The sequence below is a fragment of the Magallana gigas genome, chromosome 1, assembly GCF_963853765.1.
Source record: "Magallana gigas chromosome 1, xbMagGiga1.1, whole genome shotgun sequence".
NCBI classification, from domain to species: Eukaryota; Metazoa; Mollusca; class Bivalvia; order Ostreida; family Ostreidae; genus Magallana; species Magallana gigas.
In genome coordinates this window covers 68,859,265-68,883,001 of record NC_088853.1, presented here as the reverse complement: position 1 = coordinate 68,883,001, position 23,737 = coordinate 68,859,265, and the positions used below count along the sequence as shown (strand labels likewise).

General features: G+C 32.5%; 1 protein-coding gene and 2 long non-coding RNA genes across 3 annotated transcripts; all 3 read right to left on the bottom strand.

Annotated features, from left to right (window-relative positions):
* Positions 1–2,809: 2,809 nt before the first annotated feature.
* LOC136273086 (uncharacterized) lies at positions 2,810–7,249 on the bottom strand. Its single transcript, XR_010711262.1, has 3 exons — positions 4,154–7,249; positions 3,944–4,032; positions 2,810–3,381 (listed from the first exon to the last, which is right to left on the bottom strand). It is a non-coding gene; the product is annotated as an uncharacterized lncRNA (long non-coding RNA).
* A 2,505-nt stretch (positions 7,250–9,754) lies between these two features.
* Positions 9,755–13,573, bottom strand: LOC136276224 (uncharacterized). The gene is made up of 4 exons (XM_066087644.1): positions 13,522–13,573; positions 12,256–12,486; positions 10,362–10,616; positions 9,755–9,915 (listed from the first exon to the last, which is right to left on the bottom strand). Exons 1-4 carry the CDS (start codon positions 13,571–13,573, stop codon positions 9,755–9,757), a joined length of 699 nt encoding a protein of 232 aa, XP_065943716.1.
* A 7,815-nt stretch (positions 13,574–21,388) lies between these two features.
* On the bottom strand, positions 21,389–21,949 carry LOC136273083 (uncharacterized). The gene is made up of 3 exons (XR_010711260.1): positions 21,777–21,949; positions 21,529–21,632; positions 21,389–21,431 (listed from the first exon to the last, which is right to left on the bottom strand). It is a non-coding gene; the product is annotated as an uncharacterized lncRNA (long non-coding RNA).
* Positions 21,950–23,737: the final 1,788 nt, after the last annotated feature.

Here is a 23,737-nt window from a genome sequence, read left to right as displayed (position 1 = left end):
TCAAACTACAGATCAAGTTTACACTTTTGTAGGGTCTGGTTAACATATTTTCGAGAACATTAATGTTTTATATTCCATTTTTTAATGTTCGGGTTCGTTATCGGGTTCGGTGTGTATTCAGTAATAATATCGTGCATTACCTGTACTATTCCTTTTATTGTTTCTAACAAACAAATAAGTTCTGTAAAATAGTGTCAAGCATTGTGTTAATTTAATCGACATCGTTTTTTTTTATTATTACAAACGGGTTCGTTATCGGGTCGGTCTGAGTAACAGTGCATTGTTTTCAAAAACTTCTACAAATCGGTAGCAGACGTGTACTGCTTACGCAATACTCTCAGAATGCTTTTTTTCGATTAAGTACTAAATAAATCAAGTTGTTGTATCATAATTCAATGAACAAAAAATTGAATATTTAGGAGATAAAACAGCATCAAAATTAATTGCGATTATCCAATTTCAAATTTAATCAAAGTACTGAAGTACTGACGGCAGTTGATTTTATTGATTATTATTTATTCAAAATTAACGATATGTGATTTTGCATGGCAAGTAGTATCAGTATCTGAAAAATTGTATGGATCCAGGCAAGATTGAACTATTGTCTTGTTCAACCAAACGCTCGGGGCTGTCTCCGTTTATCTCCGTTTATCTGTTTTGTCGAATATTAACGGAGACAGCCAAGCGTCTGGTTGAACGAGAGTACATTAAACTCTAGCGTAGGTATACATACGACTTTAAAAAATATCTAAACTGTATGTACAATTTTAAATCTTGCTATTTTCATGATATTAATGAATTAGTTTTCTTGAAAAACAATGCTTCAGAATATATAGCATCTAATTTATCGATTATTTTCAAGAACTAAGATTATACAAGTGGCACTGAAAACACCCTTAAAGACCCTGAGGTCGGCACTTAGATTTCAAAATGTCGTGAGGTCTGCAAGTAGGTGTTTTGTTTAAGATGTTTGAATCAATTAAATCAATATCAGGTGTTTCGTCAATTCAACAAATATTTTGCAAAAATCTCGACAGGCTACGTTTTACACTGCCACACATTTTAAAGTAATGATTTTGATTATTTTACACCCGCTATTAAGGAGAGAGGGGGTATACTGTTTTATCCTTGTGTGTATGTCCGTCCGTCCTTATGTCTGTCTCTCCGTTAAAAAAAACTTTGTCACATTATTTCAGCAATTATTCATTGCAGATGCTCGAAATTTTAACACACTATTTGTTTATGCATGCCATATTGTAGAAAATATTTTTGTATAAATTGGACGTCAACTTATTTTTAGACTAAATTTTCAAACAAATGTTTGCAGATGCTTGAAATTCTAACAAACTATTTGTTTAGGCATACCATTTTGTGGGATATATTTTCGCATTAATTGGTTGTCAACTTCCTGTTTAGTGACGACTTTGCTAACCTTGATTAATCACGCCAGAGCGAGGGTATTACTAGTGAGCATTGGCTCACAGATATATCGTTTACGCATGTTTCTCCATTTGAAGCATTGGCTCACATATATCTTGTTTACACATGTTTCTGCATATGAAGCATTGGCTTTTGATATGTACTGATGCGTGTTACAGTGAATAGTTTCTTTTGATGGCACAGTTAACACAGGGTTACACTGCGTTAGTTATCGTCCTTGGTGTTTCTGTTTTCGTCATTTTGTTTATAATTTTCTCGATCTTGGAAGTAGCAAAATAAAGAGGCACTCAGAGAAGGTTTATATATTAAAAAAAGTCAGTAAAGCCCGAAACTTCATACGAAGAGTATTTACATGTTTGTGTAGATTACAATTGTGTCCAATATTACATCAGCAGAAGGATAGATTATTTTTCATTATATACTACTTGAACTTATACGTAATGTGTATATATATTGTGTGTGGTAATCTACTTTGCAAAATACTCAATATAGATAAAAAAATAATAAAATTATCTTTTAAGTAGGTAGAGCTTAATTAAGATGGAAAAAATAGCTTTACTATTTATATCTTTAGATTTTAGGTAGATCTGATTCATAATCTGTTGACCACCCATACTCCTTAACGGTTTGACTGAATACAACTTCTAATGATGTTAAACCGTTTATATGGTTTACGTTTTTATTTATTACAGAATGGCGTGGCTGTAATTCTAAGAGCATTTACATAGTTTTATCCAATTCCTCTCCATTATAAATGTACGCCATTCACATACTTTTATAGGCAAGATAAGCTTGAATCGATATAATGATTCAATATGTATTAATAATATTCATTTGTCTGAGCAATAAAGGAAAAAAATCTTCAACTAATCAGCCTAATGATCGCAGTTTTAAGATAGTGAGATATTATCCTTATTACAGGAACTGCACAGCACAGATGGTAAATCAATCTCTGAATTTTACATGCAAAACAGAGCGCAATCACTGTAATGTTATACAAAACGTGTGATTGATTTATTTACGCGTTGTAAACGTAAAATTATGTTTAAATATCGTACGAAAAATAATTGTTTTACTTTCATTTCTTAACTTCGCTTAATTTATATTGTACAATAATCGAAATTTAATTCTCTGAATATATGTGTGTATAAACGTGTGGAGAGTTTTTGAGGCATAGTCATGTATATGTCATTCCTCTAGTTCTGGCTAGTGGGTTAAACCTTTAGCGCGGTTGATAGAGTGCTTGCATTCCAAAGAACCCAGATTCCAACCACAGCAGAGGCAAAGTTTGTCCCTGTTACATAATCCTTGATGTTTAGTGCATATATTTAGAAAAGAACGATTCATGCATTTTTATTCAAAGAAAAGAAGTGTTTATAACATTTTTCACAACATGATGACATGGTGAAAACGCAATTTTATATGCAATTAAATACAATGTGAAACGATGCTGTTGACAACGCGTAGACAACTACAAGTTAAGATTTATTGTGACATTGACTTAATCCATTCTTCTCTTCCACTGCCTGCAGCAATCAAAGGGTAGTCACAATTTATTGTATGTTTATAATGATAATTTATCGATGTGCCACTTTAAATAAATAACGAATATAAAAATCAAAACATAACCAATGCTGAATGCTACATATGTCTCATTTCTAAATTTCTCCATATTTGTATTTAAAGGGACACTTCTTGTTTAGTATCAGTACATCTATTACCGTAATGCTTCTAAAAATAATAGCAGAATATGTTTTTGTCCCTTTCCAACTGCTGATTTGTATCACATGGTCATACAATGAATTCAATGGTCTCAAAGTTAATTTAATAGTCACAACAATCACTCCCGTCATTGGTGAGGCTCGCCTATCCATACTGCTGAGGGTATATGTGATGAAGGATGTCTCACAAAAATGTGTTCTTTTGTTGCATTAATGTTGGCTGAAAAGAGAAATATAACACTTTGTTTACATACTGGCTTCATTCAAACAATACTTTACAGAAAAAATACAGTAACAAAACTCATATTTCCGACTCTCTGCAGGCTATCTCATTGCCACTTCAAAAAAAAAAAAACAAGTGAAAAGCTGTCAATGTGACAGCTAACCGGGTTTTCTTTTATGTGAACTGTATCTATAATCTATGTCAACCCGTATCCAATGGAATGGTATACCCTATGTGCAATATTTTGACAATAAATGACTAAGTTCAAAAGCTGGGTCTTTTTTTCTTTTTCTTTTTTATAAATTATCAGAAATCAAAATCCTAGCAATATGCATACCTGTGATATATGTACAATTGATCTGCAAAAGTACATCTTCCTATCTTGAAAACTGTACGAGGAGCTATCCGTACATTGAGGGTACCCTTTTGGCAGCCGCCCGCCATTTTCACCATTTTAATAACCGGATTTTTTCGTTGGAAAACCCGGTTAAAAAGGAAGAAAAAAGGAAACATACATATTTAAATAACATTAGCTTTAAAAGAAGAAACATCTTCATACCGGATTAAAATTAAGCATGGACAGTGGTGAAGCAGATGTCCGTCTCCATACAACAGTACTGATCGTTAACGTCTGGACAGAGAGCAGAACTAGGTAATAATAAAATGTAGGTTAGTTGTTTTTAAGTGGTTACTATTTATTATAAATAAAGAAAAAAAAATAATGCAGATACAGTTAATTTGTACTACAATTAATTTGTATTGTTCTTACATATGGTAAAGCATCTGTCGAGGGGCGTGGAAATGGTACCAGTATATACTACAATGATATTTTGGGTGCTTACTTTTTATATGTTTTTGATTTATAAATTAACAAAATCAAAACTTTTTCAAGTAAAGAGTTTTTGAGGCAATTTGTATAACAAAAACTTAAACAAAGTGATTTTTTTTTCAATTTTAATTACATGTAATCAATATATTTATTTATTATTATTTCTTTCGAAGACGAGGTCGGGATATAATTTTTGCGTTTTTGCGACAATTTTCATGTACTCGAATCGAATCTATCAGACAAAACATGCTATTTAAACTCAATTTTAATGTTTTCTTCGGAAATGCCATCTGAAAACACATGATTTATAAAAAAAAAAATTCCTTAGCTTCATGCTTTATTTACTCAAGATATATAAAAATATATTAACGCTTTAAAATAATAAAAAAGAAAAATGATGTGTGTTTTGCGTTTTATATTGATGTATGCATCGTAATAAATAATAAACGTATGATAAATAACAAAAGTTAATATCACCTACATCTATAAGAAAATTGATGATTGAGAGTAAAAATTACGCTCGTCGACAGCTAATTATATAGCAATTTATACAAGTAATGCAACAGTCGCTGATTTAATAAGTCATAGTTTACTTACATCGTCGGTTGTCGCAAAGCAAGTTGATTAAAGTTACATTTAAACATTATAATTACTTTTTCATTTTGATGATCACAAAATGCTGGAATAACAAAAACACCCTCCACCCTAAAAAAAAATGATAAATGATTAACAGAATAATCAACAGAAAATCACAAAATAAATGTATGGAAAAGGACCCCCGACGATAAAAAACACAGCAATAAACACATCAAAACAACCCCGCAAAACATTGTTATGTTGAATTTTTAAAGTTTTAATAATTGTTTCAAACCGTTTAACATACTTTTTTATTTTTTCAATCTGCAGATAGCTGCATTTTTTTTCTTCTAACTTTAAAGGGACTTGGACACGATTTGACTTAAGATTTTCAAATTTTATTTTTCCATTTTCAATGTTTATACTGATAAGTATAGAAGTTTATAATACTATGTCAAAATTTGAAACTCAAATATCAAGTTATAAGCATGATAAAGAGTTCATAATTCTTTGTTTTGTAAACAAAGCTCGAATATTGTCATCTTTACATATGTGTTGTATTGGTGTAAGTTTCAATCAAATGTAACTTTCTTTTGTTGATAATAGTATTTATGAAGATATTGAATTAGTTTAAATTGTTTTTTACAAGTCATTTTGTCTAAGAAATGGTAAAATTCTACATAACATTTTTTGTAAACAACTATAAGACTCGAGCGTTGTTTACATTACTATCAATTATTACCTCCGTTTCTCGCTTGTAACTTGACTTTAACATTTAATATTTTGGTCAATTATTTAAAATGCACCAGTTAACCATTTTATACATAAAAAATAAAAATAAAATTTTTGATCTTAAATCGTGTCCAAGTCCCTTTAAGGTAATTATAAATCAATCTTCTTACCTAAACTCCAAACAACCTTTTTAAATCAAACATAAAGGAATTAAACCGTCAATATAAATCAAAACAATCTAATGACTTGATTTCAATCCACCACAGCGTCTTCCAGGAAACTTTGAAGCAATAGTCTTTATGGTCCTAAATATATTCAGTTAAATAACATCTACTATTTTTTCATTTTTAGTTTAGAATTATGTTCATATCATTTATTTAGTGACCAATCGGGTCGTCATCCGTGTAGCAAAAGTGTTCACCATCACTAAGTTGCTTACAAAAACAGAAATAAATTATAAATCTAGGACATGAATAACATTAAAATAGTTATTTAAGTAATATAAAGGAATAAGTTTTTATGTTATGCATTCCATGTAAGTCATAATACTATGCATTTTTCAGAAAAAAAAAACAAACAAAAAGAAAACAAACAAAAAAAACAAAAAACAAAACAAAAAAACAAAACAAAACAAAACAAAAAAAATCCAACAAGAAACATAATTCAAAATATTTCATGAACACTTACCCACAATGCACTGGGTGTATTATCCCCGGTTGGTTAATGTTTACTTGGAAACACTATACATAACTCGATAACGTGCAGTTTTGCGTAAATGTTTTAAATTGAAAACAAATCGAGGTCATTCAGATTCTTGTAGACAAAAAAATTGTGAACATTCTGGTATATACTGAATATTAACGCATTATATTTTATAATTATATGCATTAATTACAAAATTATTTACTCATGATACACTGGGCGTAATGTCCCCGGCTGGTTTATGCATACTTGGTAAATCCTACACAAACTCGATATACTCGATAACATCCAGTTTTGCGCAAATGTATTAAATTGAAATAAATTGATGTCATTCAGACCTTTACAAAATTAAAACGTTCGGTATACATACTGAATATTAACGAATAAGGCTGCAGTAGACAACCTAGATCAACCCACACAGAGGAATGATGTATACACGAACTTGTAAACAAACCATTGACACATGATGTAATAAACACAAAACAGCATAAGTACCTTTTAATACCAACGAATCAATGTAAAAGAAAATGTGGGTATTATTTATGTTATTGATAAATGTGTTAAGTATTGAAAACATTTACACTAGATGTATTATCCCCGGCTTTCTTAGCATTCTGGTATACACAGACTATTAACGTATTATATTTTATGATAATATGCATTATTTACAAAATTACTTACCCATAATACACTGAGGGTATTGTCCCCGACTATATTATGCATACTTAGCGACTCCGTACACAAAGTCAATATACTCAATATCGTCCAGTTTTGGGCAAACGTATTAAATTGAATCGAGGTCACTGAGACCTTTAAAAAATTAAAAAGTTCGGTATATTGAATATTAACGTGTAAGGCTGCAGTAGACAACCTAGATCAAATCACACAGATGAACGATGTTAACACGAACTTGTAAACAAACAAGCCTAAGTACCGTTTAATACCAACGAATAAATGTAAAAGAAAATTTGGGTATTCTTTATGTTATTGATAAATGTGCTTATTATAGAAAGCATATATTATTTCATTATTACTTGTTATATATGATTTTTTTACTGTTTTTTTTTTTAATAATAGTTTGCACTGAGTTGAAACTTATATATATTTTCAATAACTTCATTTCTTTTTTTATTAAAAAAATAATTGCTAAATTAAAAAAAACATATATATGAAAAAACTAACTTTTTTGACAGAAGTATCCTATCCAGCCAGGACGGCAGCCATAATCACAGGACGGCAGCCATAATCACATGTACCACTGTCTTCGTTACAACCATCACATGTGTAACGGGTGATACATGTCTCAGATCTATCTATCTATCTATCTATCTATCTATCTATCTATCTATCTATCTATCTATCTATCTATCTATCTATCTATCTATCTATCTATCTTAGAACAACACTACACCGTTTATATTAAACTTTTAAGTCAACATGTATTACAAATGTAATAGTGTGATTAAAGTTTAACTTTAATAGTGCTGCTAAACTCCAGTGTTTTGTGTTGCTTTGATGAAACATACCGTTTTCCGTGCAAACAGTACGAAGGTTTATTGAGAACGAGATGAATATCTGTTTAATTTAGAGGAATATATGATTCTAGAAGCGAATTTGATAAAACTGAGATCTTTTTCCTTCCCTTGATATGTTTATTAGTTTGTGGAAACCACGGGGTAGTGTTATTCTACCTCATTTTATATTAAGGAATATACGTACGCTATTTATTGTTATCACGCGATAACGCACGGATGTGGCAGTGATATAATTCTCGAGTTTGTTGCATTGACATCTATTTCAGAGGATAATACCAAGCGTTTTGACTGGTTCAAAACAGTTCTTCAATCTAAAGATTAAGACCTTAATTGCCTATATGCTTCCTTCACCTACCCGCGTTTTAATCTAACTCTCTATCTATCACTTTATCTTATCTATCAATGTGTATGACTATGTATATGTATAGTAAGATAATCGTCCACTTACGAGTTTTACACAAGTCTCCTTGATAATCGGGATCACATCCGGTCAAACATGTTCCATTGATATTGGAACACTGTTTTTCACGGCAATGTCCACATGTTTCATTGCATTCAGAACCATACAACCCTCTGTCACATGCTACAAATCAAATGTTCACTCTTTAAAAGTGTAGATATTATATCTACTATATATCTAGTTTCAAAAAAAAATATTTTACATGCGTAACTACTCACGAGTTTTACACATGCCCCCTACATAACCAGCATCACATCCAGTCAAACATGTCCCATTTATCTTGGAACAATGGTTAACATCGCGGCAGTGTCTACATGTCTCTTTGCATTCGGTTCCAAAATATCCTTCGTCGCAAGCTATAAAAATAAAAGTATAAATATTTACACGTATTCGGAAATCAACAGTCAAACTATGAGTTAATACTCTGATATTTGGAGCATAATACATGGCAACATATGTATCACATCCTATATCGACCCTGGACTCCAATATCAGCCCGATGGCATCTAATATACATGCAGCAATTATTACAAAACATGTGTACGGAACCCGCTTGTTAGCAGATTACTTTTTTCTGCACGATCGCTTACTTCATATTCCGGAAAAGACCAAATATTTAAGCGGACTATTGGGAAAATATTTTTAGCATTTGTACCTTTAAAGTACTGTAGAACTTAGTCTGATATTTTAAAACAATGCCATTAATACTTGGGATTTTAACTAATGTAAACTAATAAAAGGAAACTTGGATTTCAGAGTGTTTTAAAAAAAATTTTTGAAAAAAAATAAACGTTATATGAGCTTTTTAAACGTTCATTCATTAAAGAGATCTGTGTGAAAAATCACGTAACCGGATATTCATTCTTTCTAAGTAGCCAATTTGTTAACTTTCATATAAATCTATAGCAAGTGCATGTCCCCAGCGCGATGCGCTGGCAAGAAAAGCAAGCTCGTAAAACTAGTGCGAGAATAGAAACAAAACCAAACTATCTACTACCAAAATGCCTAATGGTCAAAACATTAACCATCAGCTTTACCTAACATTTTAAGATATGATTTGTTAAGCTGTAAACTGTTATCATTTTATGGAAAAAATCCATTTATTTTACCCTTTAAATGTTTCTATATTTCTTATATACAGCTTTTCTTCTTAAGGAGATTAAAGTAGTCTAAAAATAACCACGACCACCGCCCCCTCTTAATTTTTTTCATAATTTATCTAGTATTCAAAACGCGTTCTGACGTGAATTTTGCTTATATCACATGGTAAGGTTTATCCTGTGTTTTTGTGCAGTGAATGTCGTATTTTTCCAATGCAAGCACAGCGAAAAATATAAACTGAATGTTAACATTTAATTAATTTCTACACATAACTTTTTGCAGAATTAAACACAAAATATCCTAGATAATTTTACAGTGTAAAATTGGGGATAAATATTACTGAATGATTTTTATTTGCATGCATCGGACTGTTTATTGCAAAGATTTTAAATGTAAAGACTATAGCCGTACAATGTTAATCATATTTTGTTTTCCTTAGAGTTGCACATAGGCAGTTTTACCTAGTTCACAGCGGTAACCTTGATATCCAGGTTTACAGCCCTGACAGGTGCCCGTCTCTATGTGACAGTACTGACAGTTAACGTCTGGACAGGGGAGGGTATTGTTTGACCCGTAACATCCGGTAGCAGGACATCCTGTATCATGAATATCATTAGTGATCAGTAGAACTAAATAGTATAATTCTGATTAAATGTTTCTCTTGTGTTAAATAATTTTTTAAAATAGTCTTTTGATAAATTATATGTTAAACATAAAGGCCACTAAAGGGTTTAAAAATGTGCACCATACGATAAAACTTATTTTCAAATGGTTTATATCAAATGTTATTGTAGGGTCATGTGAACTCAGAATTGACATTATTTTAAAAAGGACTTCTGTTACTTTAATGGACATTTTTTTTTAATTCTATTTTTTTGCAACTTGATCATTGATGCGTTAAAATACAAACACTGAGATTATCACCAACAAATAAAGGAGTACTAATATATGCAATCAATACGTTAATTTTCATTTATATCTCACGTCATGTACCTTAACTAATTCTGATCATTATTTTAAAGCGGTATAACATTACACCCACCGTACACCTCCACTTCACAAAGGTAACTCCAGACATAATTAGAGTAATAGTTAGGATAGGTAACTCCTAGTAGTCTCTCGTTGTAGTAGATGACGTACTGTCCATGTACAGGACAGGTGGTGGTGAAGACAGCAGGTATGGTGTCTAGTGTAAAGTTGACGTCCTTGTAACACAGTGTTCCCTGTAGTTTGTCTGTTGTATTGGAGATGTACACAGAGAATCCAAGGAAGTACTTAGTGAGCAAATTAGAAGGACCTGCATGAAATGTTAATCAATTGATGGACGTACATAACAATGTAGCTAGACAAAGTTTAACAAACATATGGTATTAAAGACAACTTATGATGTCGTATCTGTAAAAGAGGGTACCCAGTATGTGTTTTTTTCAAACATTGTGAAAAAAATGAAGGGTTTACAGTAAAATTAGATTACTATAGTACCTATTTGTGTTTGATTTGCTTTTTTAGTTTAAAAAAAAAAAAAAACATAAGATGAACGGTATTTCATACATTTTGTTTTTCTGTAGTCTGTCTATTGTATTGCGTACGTACAAAGAAATCGCACACAGCACTGTTGACATTAAATGAATTTGCAGTAAACATAAAAAATAATATTTATTTTTTCTTTTAGATTTTTTGATTAATAAAGCTAGATAATTATTGAAGTTCCTAAATCGCTTTCTTTGTATTAGAGACGTGCACAATATGTCTATATAATTTACCTTACATGTAGGAGGCAGAAATAAAATCGAAATACGGAAATTAGCGTTTGCTTACAAAGAGCAGATTTAAACGTATTATCACACATTTTAATCTCAGTTGTTAACATCCTTCAACTCATATTGAGTATTCACGGGTTGGTCATAAAGCAGTCTTTTGTCCTTAAGAAGCTTTTAATTCAAGAACAAACGGTTTGTATTCATTATCATACCTTTACTGATTCACACCAAGGTTCTCAGAAGAGCAGTGCATGTCCTTTATCGTGCCAAAACCTACTGCGACACTGGGCCTATTATTCGTTGCATAGTCACAGTATAGATTTATTTGTTAGGATTCTAACACACTATTATCTCTAGGTAAAACTGCACTTTCAAAGATATCCGTGCAGAAATGTTTTGTAGAAATAGCTTACTTTATAATAAATGGTGGACTTTAATAATACTTATTTACCTGTAATAGTAAAAAATTCCTTATACATTTTATAGACATCAACAACTTACATATAGCAGATGTTTAAACACAGTTTAGATTTCAGTTGTTTAACATCCATCAAATGACACTGAGTATTAACCCCTTTCTAAAAAAGAAGCAGAGTACCCAAGAAGAACGTTCTGTTTACATTGTAAGCCAGTTCTTCACACCGCGGGTTACAAGAGAAGTGAAGGTCCTTTATCGTGCTAACACCTACCGTGACACTAGGCATATCCAACATTACATGGTAATGGTATTGATCTATTTCTATTCAGTAGTTATAACATGTGAATTTCAGGTTTAAGCATGTTGCAATACTGATCATTTTAATAGTGATGTGATATAGTGTCGTAATAATCGGATGTTTATCAGACGTATAAGTTATATATTATTTTATTTTAATGTTGATATTACTTATAATAATTTTGTTGAGGTTGAGGATATGTTATTGTAGAGGTTAAATTCCATGAAAACAATTTAATGAAGATAAGTTTCAAACACTTTCTGGTTTTAAATGATATTGTTTCAAACGTGTAACCTATTGATGTACCGTCCTATTTTATTTCAGAACACAATATTCTGATAGACTCTTATACTCTTATAAGAATTTGGGTGATATGTGAGGCTAAACACTAAATGTATCGATACATCTATAGTCGAAACATATTTATGTCTTACTGGACTCTTAGTAAATGTGACTTTACCCCATGGTTTATTGTTCGTCCTGAAATAGATGGTGATGTGATGAATGCTGTGGATGGTGGTCAGGTTCACCCACCAGGTGGCGGTTTGTCTGCCCCATGATACAGTACATTGACCTCCATACCAAGTCATGTCTGATTTACGTCCGTCTACAGCGTTACTGGCGCCCCATGTGTCGTCACCTGGTCTGAATGGGTACTGTAGGTATGCTGGTTTGTTGAGGGCGACATTAACTGTTTCGAAGTAAAAACAAAACACCTTGTTAAACAATGTTAAGCTACAGTTCGTAAAAAAAAAGAAATGTATATTAATATGGAAATTGAAAATTATTTTATAAGTGATAGTCATTACATTTCTAAATCAATCCTCTACTTAATATAATCATATGTTTAACAACATCATTTAAAGGTACAACAAAAACTGAAAGACTGTGATAAAAAAGATGTATGCATCAAGATTTTTTTTTCGTTTCGTCGCTTTTTTTGCGGACATTAAGTTTTCTTTCATTTACGTTGTACACAATGGCTGCATCGTCGATTGTTTTATATCATCAGTATATAAATTAATTAAAGTTTTCGAGTTGATCATGTGCTGTTAATGAAATATTTTTAAAAATATACAATGTCTGAGTTTTCGTCACGATAATTAGGCGTCATTTGTTTTCTCTATTTTAAAATATCACCCACTGTGACAATCTTTTGATCCTCTGTAGATCCATATCATGTTGTTTTACCTTGAACTATAATGTTTAAGGATAAATTTAACCCATTGTAACGTCATGCACATTCCTAATTTACACGTAACAAATATAAATGAATAATGCGGTTAAAAAAAAACTAATTACCGCCGTTAACAAAATATAAGGACGTGAAGCCGTGCAACTGTAGGGAAATGCAAAATGTTGCATTGAGATTATCCATTAAGTAATTGTGTTGCTTAATTAATTACAATTTATCATTTTTTAAATTAAAAAACTGTCGTATGCTCTCATTTTGATTTGCACTATTTGAAGCATGCGGAGGAATAAACTGAAAGTAATCTTTTGAACGTCATAACAGAAAGTTGTCAAACATCATTTTTTAAGGTAATATAATTCGAGAAAAATAATCATTCATTATATACTCGTGTGGGATAGTGAAATTCCACCTCGGGGCCATGATTCACAGTCTAGGACTCGGCAAAGCCTCGTCCTAGACCGTGAATCTTGTCCCCTCGGTGGAATTTCACCATCCCACACTCGTAATAATGAATGATTCTATTAGTCTTACCGTAACCGTTAGCAAAGACAAAAACTCCGACACACACAAACACTCCATACATCTTTGTGACCAGCTCGGACATCAGAAAATTAAACAGGAAACACACCCGACTCTTGAATTCTGTTTATAGTTTCACGTAGACATTCGTTAAACAGAGTGCCGTAGAAAATGGTCTTTATCTCCGAAATTATCAAAGTTTACTTATTTCAAGTTTGCTTTGGGATGTTATAATATTATAACTCATTTCTTCGTTTAAAAATGAATGTTCATTGTTTGCACTTCATTCTTGTCGCTTTTTGAATTGAAATTGAAACAAAGGAAGCGAGTGCTCTTTAAAATTGTCGATGACATCACGGAGATATCTCCTCTAGCATTTTCCTGTTTATCGACACGCCGGTAATAAAAGGCTAGTCATCACAGATATTACACTTGGAATACAATGTTAAATATAACCATGTCCTATTAAACGTTTTTCTGTTAGTGTAATTAGTAGATAACAGAGGAAATAGGGACAATGTAGACAATTTTAAGGTCTGGTGTTAAGCATTATAAAAAAAAAACAATGGATGAGAAACATATGCTCCGGATACAGCGTAAACAATGTTAACACGCTGTTGACTAGACTGGGTAAATGAATCTAATTACACGAATTAACCGGTCTGATGTACGATTTAAAGGCATACGATTTCCAACGTCCCAGGAGTCTAATTTAACCGTCGCCCATTCCGCAGTCTGCGCAGTGAGAAGCCATGTCAATTCGAAATGAATGACTAGTAATTTTCCCCATCTGGATATTAGCAAAAGATAATCAATTCTTCAGTATCAAAGAAAATTTGATCCTCGTCACAGGTGTGCATAGTACGTAGTAAAATAAAGGACCCTATTGCACCCCACTTTGATTAATATAATTCTTAAGGCACTGCACTCGGCAAAATTCTGAATTCTTAGCACCATTTATTGTAAGAAAGAAAGGCTTGCCCAGGCTTATATGAAACAAACTTAAGATATTTCTGAACATGAACAGCTTGTAGAAACACGGTAGATACATGTATATAAATGTGTCTATAATTCTTATCTTCGTAACTTAAAGGGGTCTATATACTTTTCAACAACAACTTTGAGTCCAAAGAGATTAAAACGAATATAAAGGGGGGGGGGCGGCCACATTAATATAGATGAAACAAATATTAGCAGCCCTGAAATATATCTTAAAGCTGAGTACCTAAATCAATCACTTAATTGCATGGACATACACTTAACTGATCCTGACAAACTTTTAAATGTGAATTTGAAATATGCTATGTAACTTATAAACTTCTACAATCCTTGTAAAATCTTACAAATTAATTATTTTTTAATAAAATTAATCTTGAGACCTTCAAAATTATTTAACATATGCATTATAAATTACGGTTTCTACTAACAAAAATATTATCTTACTAAGTTCGCAGCGTTTTTCAAAATCTACGATATAATATTGTTATTTCATGATTCAGTTGGGAATGTTGACATGATTATGCCCTTACAATATTTAATTTTTTAAATGACCTCAAAACCACATATACATCTGCTTGTACCATGCGACTATACAACTATAAACATAAAATATTGTACTGTTACATACATATTTTAGAAATATATTGCATTTGAGTGCCTTTTATTGAGTTTAAAAAGGACATGCCAGTTGAACTTTAGTATACGTCGTGTTTTCATAACAAAAATGTGCCGATATTTTTATAGGCAGCCTTAACTGTACTGCGCAGTTGTCCGTTTGAGCTTACGAGCTCCAGTTAATACTTTTTGTACAACAAATGATGAGCATGGATCTTGGAGGCCGTTGAGTTTATGGACGTGACTGATGGCCGAAAGATAATATGTTATCGTCGACGGTGCGTAGTCTTGTGAGAATAGGAAAGCAACATAGAGAACCAATATGTGTTGTTGAACGGGGATATCCGTTCGTAAACTATTTTTTCGCAAAGTTCCTAAACGTAGACCATGCGTGAGTGTATACTGTAAACAACTCCAAAAATATAATGTAAAATGTAAACAACTCCAAAAATATAATGTATAATGTAAACAACTCCAACAATATAATGTATAATGTAAAAAAATCCAACAATATGATTTGTTATATAAACAACTCAAACAATATGATGCATAATGTAAACAACTCCAACAATATAATGCATAATGTAAACAACTCCAACAATATCATGCATAATGTAAACAACTCCAACAGTATAATGTATAATGTAAACAACTCCAACAATATAATGTATAATGTAAAAAAATCCAACAATATGATTTGTTATATAAACAACTCAAACAATATGATGCATAATGTAAACAACTCCAACAATATAATGCATAATGTAAACAACTCCAACAATATCATGCATAATGTAAACAACTCCAACAATATCATGCATAATGTAAACAACTCCAACAATATCATGCATAATGTAAACAACTCCAACAATATGATGCTTAATGTAAACAACTCCAACAATATAAGGTATAATGTAAACAACTCCAACAATATAAGGTATAATGTAAACAACTCCAACAATATAATGTATAATGTAAACAACTCCAACAATATAATGCATACTGTAAACAACTCCAACAATATAATGCATACTGTAAACAACTCCAACAATATGATGCTTAATGTAAACAACTCCAACAATATAAGGTATAATGTAAACAACTCCAACAATATAATGCATAATGTTAACAACTCCAACAATATAATGCATAATGTAAACAACTCCAACAATATCATGCATAATGTCAACAACTCCAACAATATGATGCTTAATGTAAACAACTCCAACAATATAAGGTATAATGTAAACAACTCCAACAATATAAGGTATAATGTAAACAACTCCAACAATATAATGTATAATGTAAACAACTCCAACAATATAATGCATACTGTAAACAACTCCAACAATATAATGCATACTGTAAACAACTCCAACAATATGATGCTTAATGTAAACAACTCCAACAATATAAGGTATAATGTAAACAACTCCAAAAATAAAATGCATAATGTAAACAACTCCAACAATATAAGGTATAATGTAAACAACTCCAACAATATAATGTATAATGTCAACAACTCCAACAATATAATGCATAATGTAAACAACTTCAACAATATGTGATAAGCCACCAGAAAACCAGGTTTATTGAGTTTTTCCAACAAATTGAGATTTTTGCATTTTTATGTTGCTTTGGTATAAATAAATAAAAATACCAAATATTAGAATTAACCTCCTTTTATTTCAGGAGCTATGACGCTGCAAAAATGAGAAATGTTTTAAGCAATTTTCACAATGCATTGAAAATTGGAAGAAAAGTCAATTATGAAAAAGTAATCTAGAAGATAAATACAAAGTTATTAAATAGTAAAGAAAAAAAGATATATTCATTTAAAATGTTTTGTGATCAAAATTGAATATATGGCATCATTTTCGATCAAAGTTTAGTGCAAAAAGGTCATGATTTGAGAAGTTGTACATTAGCTTTTTACATGTAATAAAGTTGTCTAAAAACAGAACTTTACAATTTATCATTTTGAAACATCACACAATTATTCCTATTTAATAAAGGTAATACTAGTAATTAACAAATAATTTTACCTAAAAACTACTTGCATGTACAAATAATTTCAAATACTGCAATTTATACAATATATGTATTATATTATACATAAATATGCATATTATGACACTGCACATTACAGTACACAATACACCTAAAATTTCACATCTCAGGAGAGGCAAACTGCTTTGGACATTTTCTTTTCTCTGGGTCTATTTTGACACGAGGTTTTGGACACACATGCTTAGGGCAAGACTGTAGACTATCTGAAGTATCCCTGCAGAATGGTCTGATTTCATCATAAAGATACCACTGTCTGGCAGCATCAAGACCCTTGGGTGTAATCACGGATGGCAGGGTGTCAACATTAGGTAGTTGCTGTCCTCTCTTCAAAATGTTGATGGGTTTCTCTGCAGAGCTACAATAAGCCTTGACAAAGACAACTCCGGGACTTTCTTCAGACATTCTGAAATGGTTGAATTTAGAGATGGATGGTAGTTTCTTGAAGAAAGCTTCAAAGAAAATCGCCCAGTCGTAGAAGGAGACCGGCCTCTCAGTATCATTGATGAGCTGGGGTATGTTGTGGCCATTTTTTGAGGAGCGCCTCACTGATTCTGCTACCTCATCAAGAGTTTCTGCTGTAGAATGTCTCCACTTCATCTTCCAGAGGCCAAAATGCCAGTCTGGACTAAATTTTGTATGTCCAGCTTCCATCAAGGAAAACTCTATGCTGCGATGACGACCTGTCATTATCCTTCACATGCCATATCTGAGAATTTCAAGACATAAACATTAACATGTGATATATCCAAATATTATAAGCAAGTACAATCTATAAGTTTGTTCACAGATATACTTAACATATGACACTCTTTATGTAAGGAACATTTGAACTTTTTACCTAATTATTGTGTTGTTTTTGTTTTGTCCGGCACAATTGTCCATCTGCAGCACAGCATCCTTTTCTCCATATCCCCAATGCTCAAAGAAGTGATGCAATAGGCTCACCACAGTATTGGCTCCCTTGCCTACCTCCTCAGCCTCATCCACCAGATAGAATACTTGCTCACCTATAGTGAAAGTGAAATCATTGATTTACTCGCATCTTCTTTTCAATATGTTTTTACAACCCAAATAAAAGAAATTTACAAATAAGACTTGATTAAGCTTGATTGTTAATGATAAAACATGTACCTGCTCCCTCTGCACACACACCAAAGGCTTGGCACTTTCTGGGGGTTTTGAAGAACAGAGGCCCCACCTCTTGTGCATGATGAGGGTAGTGCAGTCTGACTAAAGCCAGCCCCTACTAATTCACTTCGTTGTGAATTTGCTGAGCAAAGTCAAAGCTGTACATCTGAGTCATGTCCATTGTACATACTTGTCCTAAAATAAATAAAATTTTGAATGACTATGTTACCTCTAAAATAGTTATTACAATGTACATGTACATGTACTATTTAAAACTATATAAATCACTCACCATACTTATGAAATGCATTTACAAATTTCAAGCATGAATTTATGCAACATATTGCTCACAGAGATTGTTGTTGCTGAGTAGTTTTCTTGCAACTATCCATGACCATTTACGATATCTTGAATTTTGTATATTAATTACTTGGTGTAGACTATCATCTTCAATCATAAGTGAGTAATAAATAATATTAATTTGACTGTATGCATGGAACCAATTTATGAAAACATTTATTTACCTATACCAAACACGATTAAATGGTGTATGTGATGAAAGAAATCAAGAAGAAACTTACCTGTTTTAGTTTGATTTAAGTCATGTGTTTGAAACAGTTCTTTGGACAGTAGACACCTTTCTCTGTAGTATTCTCTCTGTTGCTTGGCTTTGTCCAGGTGACACATGTACTTATCCAGCATGGTTTTCTTTTCCTCTTCTGACAGGTTCCCTGCATTACTGATGTTATGAACATATCTCTGGCATTTGGGACACAGATCAGTAGCTGGCTTCATAATCAGGATGTGTGGTGTTTGTTCCAACCAAACTTTCTTGAACTCAGATAAGCTCACTTGTCTGTCATTTAAAAGAAACCTAACTATGCATAGTTTTGAAGACTATCAAGAAATTTTCAATTTCATGTTTTCAAAAAATACAAAACTTTCTGGACATGTACACTTAATCAAATATGTATATCATTAGTACCGGTAATTATTAGGAATGTTAATTCTTTTAAAGTACATCATGTGCATCATATACTATAACACACTTTAAAATGCTCAACAGACCCACAAAATACTAGTATGCACTAGATTATTTGGTTATTACTCAGCACGAGTACATCAAATAACTTTGACTATTTTATTAAAACAGAATCACACATACCTATAATTAAGCATTGTCGCTGCTTGGTTATAAAGTTCCCAAATATCAGACTTTGTCTTGTCAGAGGGAAGCAACAACAGGACTTTGTCACCACGGGTTGAGTAGTTTGGCTGTCTGTCTGGCAGTGGGAGTCCGTTCTTCAATGTATATTCTTTCAAGAACTGAGATATACGCTGAACATCTGTGAGGCTGAGTGCATGTTTAGGGGTTTTCCCAGTGTTTCCATGAATCCTAGGTTTTAGGCCATCTTTATCCAGAGATGCAGCTATGCTGTTAAGCTTGAATTTCCCTATGCCATGGCAAAAAAGAAAAGTATCTCGACATACTTGCTGACCAGCAAAATAGTACTTTTGTGCTACTCTTTCTCTCTCTTTTGTTTTTTGCTTTTTACTTGTAGACTGGGGCCAGTATGTACTAGATTTCCGGTGTGCGGCAAGTTGAACTTCCACTGTTAGATCTAATTCCTCACTTGACATTTCCTGACACTGTTGTCTGTATTCTAGCATGTGGTCGAATTCGATTTTTGTACTACATGGGGAACCATACAATTTACTGCAACCGCATGTTTTTGTTTTGAATACACCGACAAAATTAACTTCGTCTTGGTCGACAGTTCTGTATTCGAATTCGTGTTGATAATCTGATTTACATGTAGAATCTGAATAATTACCGACACTGATGTCTGTAGTCTCACTGTCCTCTTCCTCGTCTTCGGACGATGACAATGGCACAAACTCGGTATGATTTCCGAAGTATAAATCATTCAAAGATGTGAATTTCAGCGATGAAAGGTTCATCTTGGTGACAAATTATTTCGTCGGGCACTTCACTGGCTCTGCTTGACTGGCTCATAATGAATATGTTATCATTCTCCTCTACTTCAGCGTAGCTGTCAATGTTCGTCTGCGGGACTTCCCGCCGATTGTTTATGTTGGTTATACTTTCGTTTTTACTACGTCCGATAACTCCGACAAGAAAATACGGGATGTCATTCGTGTATAAATTTTTTTCTCTTATATTGTATAGACCTAAATGTTTTACACGACGTTTTTCCCCAAAACTTTAATTATGATTGAATTTGAGTATTAAGCATTACTTTTGTCAAGGACCATGGAAAAACCGGGAATGCTTGTAACGTTACAATTTGGCTTTCGCTATCAATCGATACACAGTAAATATATCAATAGTTACATTACTATTGTCGTCAAATTCAATTTCTTTGTGTAACACAGATTTAAAATTGACTTTATTTTATTCATAATTAGTTTCTTGATTAAAACCGACGTAGTTCTGTATGGAAATCATTTCAAAAATGTACAAAACGATTATGGGAAATGTGTCATTCTTTTTTCTTTATAAAAAACGCGACGTTATTGACGTTGTGTTTCAGCGCCGTTTTCTCGATTATGACGTAAACTCAACAAGCCTGGTTTTGTCGTGGCGACTCACATATAAGGTATAATGTAAACAACTCCAACAATGTAATGCATAATGTAAACAACTCCAACAATGTAATGCATAATGTAAACAACTCCAACAATATAATGCATAATGTAAACACAACTCCAACAATATAATGTATTATGTAAAGAACTCCAACAATTAAATGCATAATGCAGAGAATGCAGAACTGTTAAAAATAAACTCCACAGAAGAGCAACCTATGAATCGTCCTAATTGTACCAGCTGGTTATGCTAAAATGATCTGTCATCATCTGTTATTTTCCTTGTGAGTGCTCTAAACATGGTTATTCACTTTTGTGTTATAAATAAAAATTACTTCTTTAGTAAAGAATTGTTTTATTGAAATTAATTATGGGGTGTCACTTTGAGAGACATACCTGTACTCATGCTGTTTAGGAGAATAACGATCAGACACCGTTACAGTTGAATTTTGGGGTGCTGCCATCTGCATTTGACATCTGTTTGACTTGCTCGTTTGTACCTAAAATAAACAAAAATACATGTTAGATTTTATGTTTGTTGATTAATATAGACAATAAAAATTATAATTTCTCAAACAACAAGTTTTCTTTCTTTACCCAAACAACAATGCTGCAGCCACATGGTGGAATCTAAACTGTCCCATAGGGCACTGACATGTAAAATCTTACACAAGTCCGTTGTCTTCAGCATCCAAAAATGTCTACAGTAGTTACATCAAACGATTATACAGGCACTTGATAAAAAAATATTCCATAATCTTACCTCCAATGCAAATAAACAAAATTCATATCAACGATCGTCACTTTACACAGATCCCTGAGAGGCATGTACAACAATAATATACCTGTACTTTGTACAATGTATCTTTCATTGATGCCTGTACACACGCAATTATGACATGTAATTCGTCCATAACAAATCGAAACACTCGTCCGCTTTCTACCGCTGCCTCGCTTTCTCTAGTTCACTTCGTGTGTTCCTCCACAAACTTTGTCCAGTATATAATCGATAAAGCCATTGTGTAGCGATAAACCCGGAAGTCGATTTTCTCGCAATATCTCGGCAGTCACGTGACGAAACTTATAGACCCTAGATAAAAAGTTAAGTTCTATCATCACTACTGTATCAAAATAAAAACCCTAAGACTATCAGAAAATCCTTGGGAAACCACAGGATGAACCTCTGCCATTCAGTCAATTGAATGATAACTGAATGGTCTGAAAAGGTGACTGAATGGCATATCTATGCCATTCAGCCACATTTCAGTTACCTATCAGTCACCTTTCCGTTAACTGAATGGCAGCGATTCATCATGTGAACTCTAAGTGGCACTGATAACACCCTGAAAGACCCTGATGTCGGCACTAAGATATCAAAATGTCGTGAAGTCTGCAAGTAGGTGTTTTGTTTTAGATGTAAATAAATTAAATCATTATCAGGTGTTTAGTAAATTCAAAAAATATATGCAAAAATCTCGACATACTACGTTTTACACTGACACGCATTTTATAATAATGATTTCGATTATTTTACACCCGCTTTAAAGGAGAAGGGTTATACTGTTTTATCCTTATGTGTCTGTCTGCTTGTGTGTCCGTCTGTCTGTCTGTCTGTCCGTCCTTATGTCTGTCTCTCCGTTAAAAAACTTTCTGTCGCATTATTTCAGAAATTATTGCAGATGCTTGAAATTTTAACACACTATTTGTTTTTGCATGCCATATTGTAGGAAATATTTTTGTACAAATCGGACGTCAACTTCTTGTTAAATGACAACTTTGTTTATTTTTAACCTAAATTTTCAAACAAATGTTTGCAGATGCTAACAAACTATTTGTTTAGGCATGCCATTTTATGGGATATATTTTTTACACCAATTGGTTGCCAACTTCCTGTTTAGTAACGACTTTGCTTACCTTGATTAATCACGCCAAAGCGGGGGTATTAATTGTGAACATTGGCTCATAGATATCTTGTTTACATATGTTTCTCAATATGAAGCATTGACTCACAGATATCTTGTTTACGCATTCACACATGTTTCTCCATAGGAAGCATTGGCTTTTGATATGTACTGATGCGTGTAACAATGTATAGTTTCTTTTGAATGTATGGTTAACACAGGGTTACACTGTACTAGTTATCGTCCTTGGTGTTTCTATTTTCGTCATTTTGTTTGTTTATAACTGTCTCGATCATCGAAGTAGCAAAATAAAGAGGGACTCAGAAAAGGCTTTTATATATTTAAAAAAAGGAAGTAAAGCCCGAAACTTCATACGAACAGTATTTACATGTTTGTGTAGATTACAATTGTGTCCCATATTATATCAGCAGAAGGATAGATTATTTTTCATGATATACAACTTGAACTTATACAAAATATGTACATATTGTGTGTGGTAAACCACTTTGCAAAATACTCAATATAGATAAAAAAAACTTAAACTTATCTTTTAAATAGGTAGAGCTTAATTAAGATGGAAACCTGTACGTACATATACTTTTTTTAAATTCTATGAACATTTTGTCAAAAACATTCCATGAATTAGATATAAGATTTTAATAATGAGGCGCTGAAGATAGCCATTACTTGATATTTACAAACCATAATGTATCTTTTGTTCTTTGTTACAGTAGTATGCCTCGTCCAATCAACCAATTTCTGTGTTTGCTACCTGCAAATCAGATGGAGGCAATTGACGGTCGTTTATTATAAGAGCGCTTGACTGAAGAAGGAAGTAGTTCTTCACAAACATCTTAAGGCTGTTTTAACAATGCTGGGTATTCGGTTGTACTTATTATTAAGCC

Bases quoted from the DNA above. Each gene is read 5' to 3' on its own strand.
- LOC136276224 (XM_066087644.1), bottom strand. From the start codon at position 13,573: ATGTATGGAGTGTTTGTGTGTGTCGGAGTTTTTGTCTTTGCTAACGGT. The intron at 10,617-12,255 runs GTAAAGTCACAT...CATTTCATGCAG, and splicing joins GACGAACAATAAACCATGGG to GTCCTTCTAATTTGCTCACT. The intron at 9,916-10,361 runs GTGGGTGTAATG...TTCATGATACAG, and splicing joins TTGTGAAGTGGAGGTGTACG to GATGTCCTGCTACCGGATGT.